We start from the raw sequence: 15,115 nt of genomic DNA on the forward strand, positions 1-15,115 counted from the left end.
GTGCTGGGATGCACATGTTATTGTTAGGTACTGCATAAAGAATTCTATTTCAACCACCAATCCTTTTGAAAATCCTTTTATTAAGGAACCAAACCAACTCACTCTTCTAAACTAAAACCAATATAGATTTCAGATTTTGCCAAACAAACCAAACCATTCATAAAAATCAGCAAATTTTTTCTTTTTTTTTTCTTTAAAAAATTGTGAACAAGAGAATAAAACTCCAAAGCTGGTGAGACAGACAGCAAAAGCAGGGGACCCACAGAATGACCTACATTGCCAGCTGTATGACAACCATTGTTGCTGCCACCCTGTCTCCGCTCCTCTCCAACGTTCACTTTGTCTCTCTTAAAAAAAACCCCAAATTTCTCTATCTATACCTTCATTCTCTCTCCTTATATATAAGTACCCACTACCCCATTAATCCACAAACCCTTGTATGTACACACTGCTTCCTCTCTACCATTCCTCTTTTTCTATACATATATCTCAAAGAGGAGTTGTGAAGTCCAATTCTCCTTTCAAAATTTTAATTTTTCAAAGAGATGGAAGCAATGAAGATGAAGCTCTTTGTTGTTTTGATGGTTGTGTTGATGGCTTTCTCCACCATGCAAATGGCTGCAGCTGCTGAAGCACCAGCACCAAGCCCAACTTCTGATGCCTCTGTTTTTGTTCCCACATTCTTTGCATCTTTGGCTGCTTTTGCTTTCGGGTTCTTCTTTTGAACCTTATATGCAGTAGTATGATTTGATTTTATTTTTTGTTTCTCATTCCTCTTTCTACCCATCTCTCTCTCTTTCTCTCTCTCTCTCTCTCTCTCTCTCTCTCTAGTTTCACATATCTATCTCCCAATTTTCTTGCTTTCCTCTTCTTTATCCATCTTTTTGGGTCCTGCATAGATGTGGAGGAAGAGATTGAAGAAATGGGTAGGGATTGTTTAGAATTTATGTTGATGATGATCATTGTTGATGTACTTTGTGGTGTGTGATTGATGTATTTGGTGTCATTTTGTACTATATTAATGACCTAATTACTTGTATAATTCTTATGCCAATTTTATTATTTTTTAAGAGGATGTGGGATTAGAGAATTAGGCTAATAAATCTTGGTTTACTTGAGTGATCCACTTGTAATATTTATTTTGGCTTGATGAGCTACTCTCACTTGTATTTGTGATTTATTCTAGCAATAAATCTTGTGATTTATCCTTCTTAATGAATTGAATTCAAGAGTCTTATTTTGTTTTATATTTGAATTTTGTAATATTAATTGTTTTTGGCTTAGTGAAGGGTGCTGATGAGCTGTGATTTTGGCAGATTGTAAAGGAAGGTGACAATTGAAGAACTGTGGGCCTTCAATTTTGATTAAATTTTGGAGCCCTAGGGTGTGCTATGTCCTACCCATGTGAACGCTAGAGTGGTCCTATTCCAACTAAGTTTTGAGTTGAACATTTTTTTTAATTATATTTTAAAAATATTTTTTTAAAATATATAAATTATTTTGACATTTTGAATTAAATATTTAATTATTAAATTATTAATCTAATAACAATGTAATAATTATTTTAAAATATATAATAGTAAATATTAAGCTTTAATTTATTGATTATAGAGTAGGATAAATTATTAGATATACCTAGTGTTTATACACTCTCTTTTAAATAACATATGAGATTCATTTTTGAAATAAAAAAGAAATTATTTTTATTTTTTTAGTAGTATTATCTTTTAATATTTTTTTTATATTTTCGAATCTATTGTAGAGTAATAAATTTTGAAGATGTGAGGCTTGAATTCGACTCGGTCAAAGTTAATTGCATGAAAAAATTTACAAAATGCTGTGTTGAGATGATAATTTAGTTATATTAAGATATGGATGATATTAATATATTATTTTATTAATTAAAATAAATAAAATAAAATACATGTAAAATTTTGAACAGTGAATTAATAACTTTTTTATATTAAAATCACTTAAATTGTAATTAAAAAAAATCAATTAGGTCACTTTGGTAGAAATTCAGTCAGAATATGATTGAAAATCTAAAATGATAGTTCAATATGATTTTTTTTTCTTTTTATTAGATTAAAATTGTTTGCGAATAAGAAAATTTTCTCTTATTGACATAGTGTTCATGTCTATAAAATTTAAATTATTTTCTATAAGCAAATGAAATTTAATAAAATTAAAATAGCGATAATTAATTTTAATGATCATCATTAGAAAGACGAATTATACTAGTAGTAATTGAAAATCACACTGGCCATTGCCAACTTCAAAATGAGTGGGGCTCCAAAATTTTTTTTTTAAGATAAAATTGAATTTATTGTTATAAATTAATTTTTTTATAAAGTAATTGATTTTTAAAATATAAAAAATAATAATATTCAAAGAAAAAAATAAAATAATTATTTTTCAAAAAAATTAATTTAATAATATAAATAAATAAGACTTTTTTTTCTTATAAAAAATTTTACTTTCTCAATGAAACATTGGGGCTTCCAAAGCAATTTTCTCTTTCTTGTTGTGGTTGAAATCAAGCATTGGATACCCATATACATGATTCGATAGTATCTCAAATCATGGCTGGCATATATACCAAATTGATCGGCTCTATTTTATTGGCTATGGCCAAGACGAGTCATAGAGCCCATGAAAGAAAATATCCTGTGAAATTGAAATTTATTTTGTTTATTGATTCATTGAGATTAGACACTGAGAATTTATTAGACGGTGACAATTGATTCTTTATTTTCCCATCAATTACTTCAGCTTGACAGTGAAGGGTTAAAAAAACCAAAAAAAAAATCATTATAAGAGTCCATATAGTTTATAAAGCCCATAAGAGATGAACTTTATTTCAAAACTCACAACTTAGCCCTACAAATCAGGCTTGATTGACATTACTTTTGAAGTTGTTCGTTGAAAAAATTATTTTTTAAATATATTAATTAAAAAATATTAAAAAATAATTAAAAATTAAATTTAATTATTTTAATTATAAAAATATTAAAATAAAAAAATAAATTATTTTAATTATTTTTTTTAATAATATATAAAATAATACTTTTATTTAAAAAAATAATTTCAAAATCTAAAACCCAATGCCAAAAGAGGTGTTTAGGCCTTGCAACCCGATTTCTAATCTTCAACTGCCTTGTCAGGGACCCTTCCATCTTCCTCAGAACATAATTGCTGGGGGCGCTGCATGAAGCCTTGACAGTGAAGTTTTTGGAGTACCCTTCGTTCTACAAAGACATTCCACCAAAATAATGCTACCTTTTAATTAATTCCTTTTCAAAATGTCCATTAATTAATTTGATAACTTTTAACTTAAACATATCTATATTCATTTATATTATATATAAATATATGAAGGAAGGAGAATGTCACGACCCAACCTATGGGCCGGACCGGCACTAGGACTTGGGCCAGCTTAAAGCCCCCGAGGCCCGTAGTAAGCCTAACTATTCCTCAAATCCATAACCAGGCCCACAATTTAGACCCAATATGCATATAAGATAATTTAAATTAAACTGTTATAATTTCATTTTGGGCCAACTTAGCCCATAACTTTTCAGAAAACTAAAATCAGGGGAGCCCAGTTCAACCCTATTACCTCATTTATAACCATTTAAAACTCATAAAAATTTTTTCTTTTCATTTATTAATACGCAAACTTGAATTCATACAGTCCCTGACAGGCTTAATGCTACTACTAGCACATGCGGAGTCCTAAATTACAAATTTAGAGAATAATAATACAATTAAATAATCGACGTTAAACCTGCGAGGAAGAAAACAGGTACTAGCTAGAGTGGTCAAAGGACCAAATCTGAGTAGCACAGACATATGATAACGCGATAGAGACTCTGAAAGATATAGTTAGCAAGTACAGCTATTATGTTAGGAAAAAGAATGGAACCAGGGATAAAATAGTCAAGTTCTATTTTGGGTAAGACAAAGGAAATAAATGAAAGGACAACCTAAAGAGCGCATAATAAAAGGAACAAAGTTAAGATATAGGATAGACTAAGTGTTATTCTTGGCAAGGAGAATGATAAGGATGGAAAACCCAAAATGGGACCACATTAGTGAGAAAAGTGATGGAGGTATGGAATACAATAATAATGAGTAAATGTTAGAAGGTGTGCGATGGTATTGCGGACTACCTAAATAGGTAGAGAAAGAGAAGTTAGTAAGCAGTAAGTTGAATAAAAGTCAGTCTAAGGGATCAAATAGGTATGATGAGAGGAAAAGAATGATAGATAATGACACATAGGTTTTAGGTTAGACTTTTGAGATAGTGAGAAGGTAGTTAGAGGTTCGTTATGAATGTCAGGCAAACATTTTTAGTGTGATCAACAGAATCACTTTGCAGTGACGCAATAACGACAGAGCAACAGTAGGGGTAGAATAAAAAGTGACAAGTATGGATGGTAATAAATCACTAGAAAGTTTAAGGATCAAATTAATGACCATAGATAAGGGTGGAATTAGTATTTGAAGAATCTATTAGCGAGAGAAATCTTTCAGGAATCAACAAAAGTTAAGGGCACAATATAAACGATGATAGATATGAATCATTGGTCGAGTATAAGTAAAGTTAATAAATTATAAAATATTATGTCAGGAAGGACAATGGTACGGTAAAGTGTTCATGCAGATGATATCTTATAGGTAGAGCACAATTGTGCTAAGAGATGATGAAATTTGAAGAGAAAGACCAAGAAACATAGATTAAACGTTATTATATGGACAATCGGGCATAGTTGAATATAAGAGGATATTTTTCTTTCTTTTCAAGTTTAGTTTGTGCTATTGGTTCTAGAGGGTTATATAAGGAACGGAGACAGAGTCAAGGAGACCTAGTTATTTGAGAGTTTGGTAGGCACCAATTCATATACAATTTCGTGATATGAGAATGACTGTAAGTGCATACCTAGTGTTAAGTATGAAAGGACGATCAGAGTAATAACAGGAGTCAAATTGAGTTAGCTACTAAGGCTTGTGACTATTTTAAATTATGAGCTGGAGAGAATACTAATTGTGAATGAGTTACAGCGAATGAGATTGTTGCTAATAGGAAAAGATGAAGCTGAAGTTTGGAAAGCTATGGGCAGTATATGTGATTTTATTAAGGAGAATGAACATGTGAAGTATTTTGTTTAGGATTAAGGCATGGCACACATTTCCTACAGTCGTGTTAGTTCGGATGGAACTTATAGTTTCAAGGGCTCATATCCATTTAGGATGTGTAATTTCCTACTAAGAGAGGTAGGGAATGATAATGTTACGATAGTTAAGTTGGTAAAGGGGATGCAAAAGAATTTTCTATGGTTAATTATAAGTGTTACAAAAGGTGAAGAATGTGCTGGTAAGAGAAAATCGTAAGGTTAGAATTCCCGAAGTAATAGAACTAGTAACTAAGAAATAAAATGAAAGTTAAAGTTGATGATGGGATGGACATCCTTGAAGGAAAAAGGTGTAAGGGTGAAATAGGACTAAAATTAAGGAATAAGTACAGCAGGTTGAAAAGATATCAACAATACCAAAAAAATTGGAAAAGGAAAGTGGATAAGATGCAAAGGACAGAAAAAGAGCTCGATAGAGCCAGTTATAATGATGAGAATAAGGAGGAATAGGTATGCTAGGAACACACTAAGAGACGTTTAAAACAAGTTATTATGAGATGATAGATTAAAGGAGTAGTAGAGCCTCGATCTGAGTGCTAATGTGTCAGAAGTAGGCCACATACTAAGAAGCTATAGGAAGAAGTCTAGATATTTATATTCCAGAGAAGGAGTGAGAATTGATAAAGTCGCATGGATTGAGTTGTCAGAGAATATAAACACTTTTGTTACCTAGAAGGAGAGACCCAGTTTACTTTCCAATGTTGATAAATGATACACTTGGCCCTTGGAGGAGACTCTACCTGACTAGTTACATAAGATCGATAGAGGTTGGTCTAAGTACCTTAGTAATGATACAAGAGAGATTAAAAATTTAAAGTATAATGGGAGTGAGAAGATTTATAGGTATTAACCACTGAAGTCATAAGAAGAGTGAAGATCTCGAACAAGATGCCTAGATTAGGTGCTACAGAAAGCTACTCATAGGATATCATGGAATAAGGAACATAAGTTATGTCATTGGGGAAAACAGAGATTATTAAAACAAAGGAATGATGACTGAAGTCACCAAGAGACATGTTGGGGCGTAATAAAAGTGAGGTAAGCACCAAAGTTGATTAAAGTTATGAGACATCAAGTCAAGAACGGTGAGGTATAGCGAATACTTAAAATGTCAGAAAATGGTCAATGAATAGTTACAAGAGTTTGAAGAATAAATGTTTTACCAATCCCTGCATAGCTGGAGGAGTAATGATTTCACTTGTTCCGATAATCTTCTTTTCCATATCTCTTGTTTCTTCGAAAATTCGAGGACGAATTTTTCTTAAGGGGGGAAGAATGTAACAACCCATATAAAAAAAAAAAAAAAAATTGCTGATGGGATTTTTGGCGTGTGGCAGTGGGTTTCCCACTGTCACAGCCAACTTTTCTTTAAAAAAAAAAAAAAAAAATTCAAAATAAAAAACGGGAGGAGGAAGCCCCCCCCCCCCCCATTTTCTCTTCTCTTCCTTTCCTTCCCTCTCTTCTTCTTCTTCCTTTCTCCGGTGACCGGCCGGCGACGTCCCAAGCAGCTCCCCACCGGCCGGCGACCCTCCGGCGACGTCCAGGACCACCAGAAACGGCGGCAAGAGAGGAAGAGGAGAGAGAAAACGCGCGCACAGTGGGCAGCGGCTTTCCGGCGCGATTCCGGCTTCGTCCGACGTCCGATCGAGGCGATTCCGGTGGCGTTGGAAAGCTTGTTCCGAGAGCTTTCTTTTGACACCAATTTTGAAGCAAATGGAGGTCGGATGAGTGAGATATGGAGGAGAGAAGTTTCGGGTTTTTCAAGCTTTTTCGTCAGATCTACGACGATCCGACCATTGGATCGACGATCCGAGACCACCTAAGGACTGAGGAAGAGGAGAGGAACATGGTGGTATGATCAGATCCGCAAATGTAGCCGGTGATCGGGCCGCCACCGCGGCGCGTGGTGCCGGTGATCTGGTGAGCTATGGAGATGGTTCAACTTCCAGAGGCTTCCTCATAAATTTTTGGAATTTTTGAGACACAGATAAACTTCGGGTAAGACAATTTTTATTATTTCTCTGTCTGTGGAGCATAAATACAGTGTTTCTTAAACAGGAAAAAATTGGAGAAAAATTTTAAGAAAAATATATGATGAAAGTAAAATTATTTGGAGATATTCTATGGTGTTAGTTGAATTTTTGGGTGATCGTAGAATATTTTTGAGAAATATGGATGGATTTTAGTTATATTTTTAGCATGTGGGCATATAAGATTAATTGAAATTAAGATAATTAAATTTTATATAATTGGTTGAAGCTTGAGGATGGAGGTTTAAATATGTGAATATTTAATTGGGTTGAATTAAGAATATGTTAGATGTTGGAAACTTAAGGAATCGAATAAAATTCTTGAATAAAATATTCATGGGTGATTAGAAAATTTCAATTCATTTTGTAATAGCCTTATAATATTATTAAGGACCGCGGGGCAAAATTTTAGAATTTTTAGAGCTTGTTTGAGTGGATTTTTGAAAAATGTCAATTATAGGGACTAAAATGTAATTTTTAAGATTTTGAGTATTGTCTGATTTGGAGGGCCGGGAGGGGCCATGTGATATTGATGAGATGTGATTGTGGAATTGAGAAATTAGAAGTGTTGTTTAAGCCTTTTGCAGTTGGGTAGGTCCTGGTATAGGGAAACTCTAGAATTTCCGCATGAATTAGGTCATCTATTGCTTCTTTAGAGTTTTATCTTAACTCAGTACTAATAAATTTATAATTTAATTATTAGGTGATCGAGGTCAGCTATTTTTCTGCATCCAGCAGCCACAATAGTCATCGGTGTACTGTAAGTAGAATATTAATTTTAATTATAATTTCGATATTATTATATGTTCAAGCATGCCCATGCATCACTTATATGCATATATTTATGTAGTTAAACTCTAGGCACGATTTATGTTGCATTCATAATCGTTGATGTGCCATGGATGTCGTTGTGGTAATTTGGAGCAGCAGCGTGCGTTGGCGTGCGTGATGTGGTGTGGACTATGGATAGGGCCAGGCGATCCACGGTTTAAGTAATTACCGGGACCCGATCCTTCGAGGGGTAGTCACGGCTTGAGTAATTCACTGGGACCTCGATTTGGTTATTAAGTGGAAGTCCGAGCTTGAGTAATTACCGGCACCAGTTGGATTTAAGAGAGTTGTATAGGGATCACCCCATATGTTATGATTGATACTACAGGTGTGTGAGTGCTCCAAATTACCTTTTGATGTTATGATGTGAAAATGTTGTTGATGTTGCATTTCACTCTACAGGTGCCTTAGTTTTAGATAGTTATAGAGATTATGGTTAAAATTGATATTTTACTCTCTGAGTCGAACGCTCACTCCTGTTCAATATTTTTCCAGGCCACAGGAGGAGTTATTTTACAGAGCAACCTGTTTTCTTCCTCGCAGGTTTAACGTCGATTATTTAATTGTATTATTATTCTCTAAATTTGTAATTTAGGACTCCGCATGTGCTAGTAGTAGCATTAAGCCTGTCAGGGACTGTATGAATTCAAGTTTGCATATTAATAAATGAAAAGAAAAAAATTTTATGAGTTTTAAATGGTTATAAATGAGGTAATAGGGTTGAGCTGGGCTCCCCTGATTTTAGTTTTCTGAAAAGTTATGGGCTAAGTTGGCCCAAAATGAAATTATAACAGTTTAATTTAAATTATCTTATATGCATATTGGGTCTAAATTGTGGGCCTGGTTATGGATTTGAGGAATAGTTAGGCTTACTACGGGCCTCGGGGGCTTTAAGCTGGCCCAGGTCCTAGTGCCGGTCCGGCCCATAGGTTGGGTCGTGACAGAGAATATTAATTTTTCTTAAATTACTCTTTATTTTTAAAATTAATTATAATTATATTTTTATAATTTAAATTAATTTTATAGTTTGTATAAATTTAAAATTTTTAATTCTGAAAATAATATAAATTTAAAATTTTTAGTCCTATTTATATTTAACTTTAATTAAGTAATTAATTAAAATAAGAAATTAATAAATAAAAATTAATTTAATTGTATTGCAATATTAACTAAAATACTTTATTAGTATTTAATTTTTCAAATTTATATTCACAATTAATATATATATATATATATATATATATATATATATATATATATATATATATATATATATATTCAATTTTAATTAAAACATGTATGATTAAATTTATATTTATATTTTAATAAATAATGTATTTATAAGATATATAATATAATGTATAATTTAAAAAATAAAAACACTTACTAAATATATTAAATAATTAATATATTAAATTGGTTTTAAAAAATTTTGTATTATAGGATATGACAATATAAAATGTATGTAATAAAAATGAAAATATTATAATAATAATCCACTAAACTAAAATTTATTTAAAAAATTATTCTAATTTTGAATTTTATAAATAATTTTCTTTCACGTTAATTTAAATATGTAATTTTATTATGCAAGTTAATATTATTTTAAATTATAAAAAATTTAAAATAAAATATATATAAATCAAACTTTTTATAATAAAATTTAAGTGAATTACATTCAATGAGATAATTTATATTTATCATTAAATTATTTTAATTTTTAAATATTTTCACTTATTCATTTTTTCAAAACTTATTATTATATTTTTTTTATTATATTATATTTATGTTTATAATTAAGTTAATATTATATGTTAATAATATAACACATAATTTTTATAAAAATATGATTGAATAAAAAATAATTTTTAAATTGATAAATTTTTTATTTATATAATTAATTAAAATAATATTAAACTTAATATTTTAATTTAAATAATTAAATATAATATTTATAATACTATGATAATATTATATAATATAAAAAAATAATATAAAATTAAATAAAAAAAATTAAATTTTAAGTTTTCATAATGAATATAATAACATGCAACGCATGTTATTATATTAAAAAAAAAATTAGTAATATATAAAAGTGGGAAGGGAAAGGGAAACTTTAGAATGGATAAAAATACCATTCACTGTTTTATACTCGTTATAAAAATACCACTAAAAATATATTTAGCGATAGTTTGTTACTAATAAAATTGTTTAGCAATGACACTATCATGTCACTAGTAGCTTCATTGACAAAATACTCGTCGCTAATATATTCATGACAAATAATTCGTCAGCGGACACAGATACGTTGCTATTACTTTTAGCAACAAGAGACTCATCTGTATCATTTCGTCACTAATAACCTTTAGCACAAAATTTTCATTGCTAAATCTCTAAATAATTTCTAATTAATATAAATTAAAATTTTAATGTTATGTTAATAATATTTTTACTTATATCAAAAATCTTATTATAATTCCTAATATAGTAATAATTATAATTATAAAGTATTATTAATTAATTAAAATAATTTAATTTATTATAATAAATTTAATAAAAAACCTTAAACACTGAACATTACTTCTATTAATTTATTTTTTAATTATTTTAAATATTTACAACTTATATATATGTGTGTGGGGAAATAATAGGATAAACAAAAACTCCCTAACATAAAGATAAAATTACTATTAAAAAATTAACTATTTAATTAACATAATTATAAAATTATTATTAAAAAATTAAATATTTAGTTAAATAAAAAAATTACATTTATTTTAATATATGTTAAATTCTAATCTTATTCAATAACTATTTTATTTGTTTTAAATTTATAGTCTTTTAAAAAAAATAGTACTAAATATTAAATTTAAAATTTAAAATTTTACTCTAATTCAAATGTAACAACCACTTTATTAGTTACAATTTTATAGTATTTTTTTCTAAACAAAAATTATAGATATTAATAAAAATATAGCTTTAACTATACTTAGAATATATTTTTATGTATAAAAATTATTTATTTATTTATTTATTTTCATTGAAAATAAAAATAAAATACTTTTACATTCTCAAATTATTTTAAGGTATAATAAATTTAAAATAATTTTTATTAAAATATTAATAAATTTATTAAAATTGCATTTGAATTTTCAATAATTCAGATAAAAAAATTAATTTTACAATCTTGATAAAATTAATCAAATGAAAATTATAAAAAAAGTTGAAAAAAGCGTAAAGTTTTTTCATTCACTGGTTATATTTTTAAATAAATTTTTACTTTTTTGTCAATAAAATATTTTAATTTGTAAAGTTATTAAAAATTAAAAAATAGTAATGCATAAAATCATTTAGATTTTATTTGAATAATTAATCATTTAAAAGAAAAAATAAATTTTAATTTTATATTAAAATATAATAAATATCATAATATCACATTTAAATACTTATTCATTTTATGCTTTTATATATTTAAATAAATTTATATTTTTATCTATTTATTCAAATATATAAATATTTAAAAATATACTAAAAAATAAAATTAATATATAATATATAATTATAACAATGTATTTTAAATTATATAATTTAAGTTTTTATCAATATATTTATGATATAACCTTTTTTATTATAAATATTTCAATTTTATTAAATTTATTAATTTAATATTATATATATAATAAAAAAAAGTTACAATATTCACCAAATCATTAACCAAACTTACTTTACATTTATAGTCTTATATTCTCTTCTAATAATTAATCAATAAATAAAAAAGTATATATAAGTGAAAGAATTTACTAATTAATCAAATTATTTTCATAATTTTTAATTTACCATAAATAATAATAAATATTTAAATCTTAATCTTATCATAAACTCTATTTCGAAAAATACTTATTCATATTCTAACTCATAGACAATTATATTAAAGTAAATAATAATATTTAATTTAAAAACTTAATATTAAAAAATATTTTTTAAAAAGTTTTACAATTATGGTTTTTTTTTTATTTTAGTTTGGTTTTAAAAGTTTTTTTTAATTTATAGTTAAAATTAATTTAAATCAACTAATGTGATCTGATCTATATTTTTTAATCAATTGACATATGATATTTTTTATCACCAATTTATTTTAATTTTCACCATTCATTAAAAAAATAAATATTTAAAATTAAGCTAAAATTTCCAAAAATTAAAGAATTGGTATAATAATAAAAAGTCAAAAAAATTAAAATTTTTATTATTAGGACTAATTTTCCTTAAAAAAATTATTAATAGTAAATAAATTTAGGAGCAAAAAATATGATACCTAATAAGATGAATATTTCAAATCTTATTTAGGCAAATAAAAGATATTATTGATAATTAAAAATACATCTTGTTTATTTTTTTTTTAAAGCAACATTTTGTTTACTTAAATTTTTATAACTAGAACATAATGAATTTTTTTTAGATGTTTGCACAATTTTAATTTAGTTCCTTATTTTAATTTTTTTTTTAATTTTATTATATTATTAATTAGCATGAAATTTTTTTCTAAAATTATATATAAAGAAAATTAAATAGAAAATATAAAAAAATTTAAAAAACGTATGATCGTATGTTAAAAATATTAGTACTTGAAAAAGTTTTTAATAGAATTAATTTAATTTGTATATAGAAAATATTTTTTGTGAAAAATATTTTTTAAAAAATACTTTTATAAAAATTATTTTTCATTGTTTAGTTTTAATGTTAAATTAATTATATATATTTATTTTATATATGTATGAGTATCTTTATATTTTAATAAGATTATTAAAAGTTAGAAAATAAAAAATGACTTTTTCTTTTAAAAAATAAAATTATTTTATTTAAAAATGACTTCATTTTTCTTTTAATAAGTTAAATATTTTCCATTGATCTATTTTCTTAAATGATCTAAATATTAAAAAATATAAAAGTTATTTTCTTCGTAAAATAAACAAAGTCTAAAAATCAAAATTTTTTTATCAATTAAAATTATAATACTCTAAAAATATATTGAGCCAATGTCAGAAATGTACTTTTGAAATTAACTAGAAAAAAATATAAATGGACTTGAGAAAAGCTCTTATTATAAATAAAATAAAATAATGTCCCTCTACCAATTTTTTTTTTTTTTTGGCTTTTCTCAAAGATAAAACTCTCTACCAAATTTTAGGTATAGCATATATTTGGTATGTTATTATTTAAAGCTACAAAAGAAGTCGTTTGCAATAAGGCAAATACCTCAATTAGGAATAGTAAAACAAACAGCTGAAGTATATTGACAATAAGGAAAAAAATTCCAATCCAAAATTATAAATAGTGTTGAACATGTCCCTTGGGGCACGGGACCATATTGTTATGCCAATATTGATAATAAATTTATACTTTTAATACTCATTATATTTTTATTTTTAATCTCTACATTGATCATAGTGGGCATCCAATTTATAATTTTAAATGACTAATAATATGAAATTAGAATAATTATGAAGTAATCTGCTGCTAGATGCGTTAGTAAGTTAGTTACTTATTAGAGTTAATCTGGAAAAAATACATTTAATAACTAATTTTAGAGTGAATTATTACTTTTTTTTTCTCAAGTTCAACAAAAGACACAAGCTTCCATTTTAAAATAAAAGAAAAGTAAATTAATACTAAAATTTAGATTCCATTAACTATATAATCTCAAAAATATTCATGTAATTTCTTTTTCTAGCAATTGACAGAAATATTAAAATTTCAAAAGGAGAAATTGTTGAAAAAAATTGTTTGTTGTTGATGAAAAATAATATCATATATTAACATATATACATTTTGATTTTGACTTAATTGAATAAAAATTAAAGCCAATATTAATATATTACACTAAAATTAATAAATATTAAATAAAAATTCATCATAAAGGGACTTCCAAAACCGTCATTGAAACGTAAATTAAGGATATTATCACACATTATTAGATAAGTCATAGTCAATAATTGGTAAATTAAATATAAATAACAAAAGGAGAAGTATAAAAGGTAAATTTAATAAAAGTTAAAGAAGTAAAAAGATACAATAAGCTTAAACTCTTGATGATACCTTAAACTTTGCTCCATTAACACATGAATGATAAATATATTAACGCCATTAATTATGTCCTAACAATACACAATTAACAAAACTTAATCTTTTTTTTAATTTTTTAATTTTCCATCAACAAAATTAACGATAGCAAAATAAAACTAAAAACATCATTTTATCAAAAATTAATCACAAATCTCAAAATGTCCAAACACGAAACTTCATAATACCATTTTATGCTTTTCCAAAAACGTTCTTTTTGAAAAAGTGTTGACCAAAACAACAAAACAGACACTTCCGCTAACTAATAACTTTTTAGGAAGTATCAATTTTCTAATAATTGCATATTCAAGGAAAAAGGCACATAAAAATAAAAATTTGACCGAACTGTTTACACTAGAAGGGGCACAAAAGGAGCTGTAGAGAAAGAGACCCACAGGCAAAATAAATTCCTTTGTTCCTAGGTTTACACGAGTCGATTTGGTTGGTATCGTTAGGTTAAACGTATTTATCCAAATTAAACCGATGAAGTCGATTTGGTTAGTATGATTGGATTCAACATATTTATCCAAATTCAACTCATCAAGTCAGTTTAGAAAGTGTTAGAACTAAAACCAATAAAACAAATTACAAAAACCAGTATCGTCCGATTTTACAATAAAACAAGTTAGGTTCAAGTTGAGACCGATTTGATAATTTGAGTTGTATTTTTTTAATTCTTTAGATTCATGCAACATTTTTTAAGATTTTTATAACTTAACTCTTATTCATGTACATATTAAATTAAATAATTAAAACTATTGTCATTTATTAATTAAAAAAATATAATTTAATGCATTAAATTTCAAATTAGATTTCTTGATGATAAATCTTTACAAATTTCTTCATACATCATGTAAAATACTTGCAATGAGGGTATTCATGATCCTTTTTCATTGTCTTTAATAAAGATCAGTTTGAATTGCATTGGTTTGATATATTTCA

At 26.7% G+C, this 15,115-nt stretch overlaps 1 protein-coding gene and 1 long non-coding RNA gene across 2 annotated transcripts; both read left to right on the forward strand.

Moving 5' to 3' along the window:
• Window positions 1–386: 386 nt before the first annotated feature.
• Window positions 387–1,215, forward strand: LOC110639561 (arabinogalactan protein 13). Its single transcript, XM_021790564.2, has one exon. The coding sequence runs from the start codon at window positions 546–548 to the stop codon at window positions 723–725; it is 180 nt and encodes a 59-aa protein (XP_021646256.1). The 5' UTR covers window positions 387–545; the 3' UTR covers window positions 726–1,215.
• Window positions 1,216–7,098: 5,883 nt separating this feature from the next.
• On the forward strand, window positions 7,099–8,753 carry LOC131170557 (uncharacterized). The gene is made up of 3 exons (XR_009141337.1): window positions 7,099–7,193; window positions 7,929–7,985; window positions 8,552–8,753. It is a non-coding gene; the product is annotated as an uncharacterized LOC131170557 (long non-coding RNA).
• The last annotated feature ends 6,362 nt before the right edge of the window (window positions 8,754–15,115 follow it).

Source organism: Hevea brasiliensis, chromosome 2, assembly GCF_030052815.1.
Source record: "Hevea brasiliensis isolate MT/VB/25A 57/8 chromosome 2, ASM3005281v1, whole genome shotgun sequence".
NCBI classification, from domain to species: Eukaryota; Viridiplantae; Streptophyta; class Magnoliopsida; order Malpighiales; family Euphorbiaceae; genus Hevea; species Hevea brasiliensis.

Excerpts from the sequence above, each read along its gene's own strand:
- LOC110639561 (XM_021790564.2), top strand. The coding sequence starts at position 546 with ATGGAAGCAATGAAGATGAAGCTCTTTGTTGTTTTGATGGTTGTGTTG.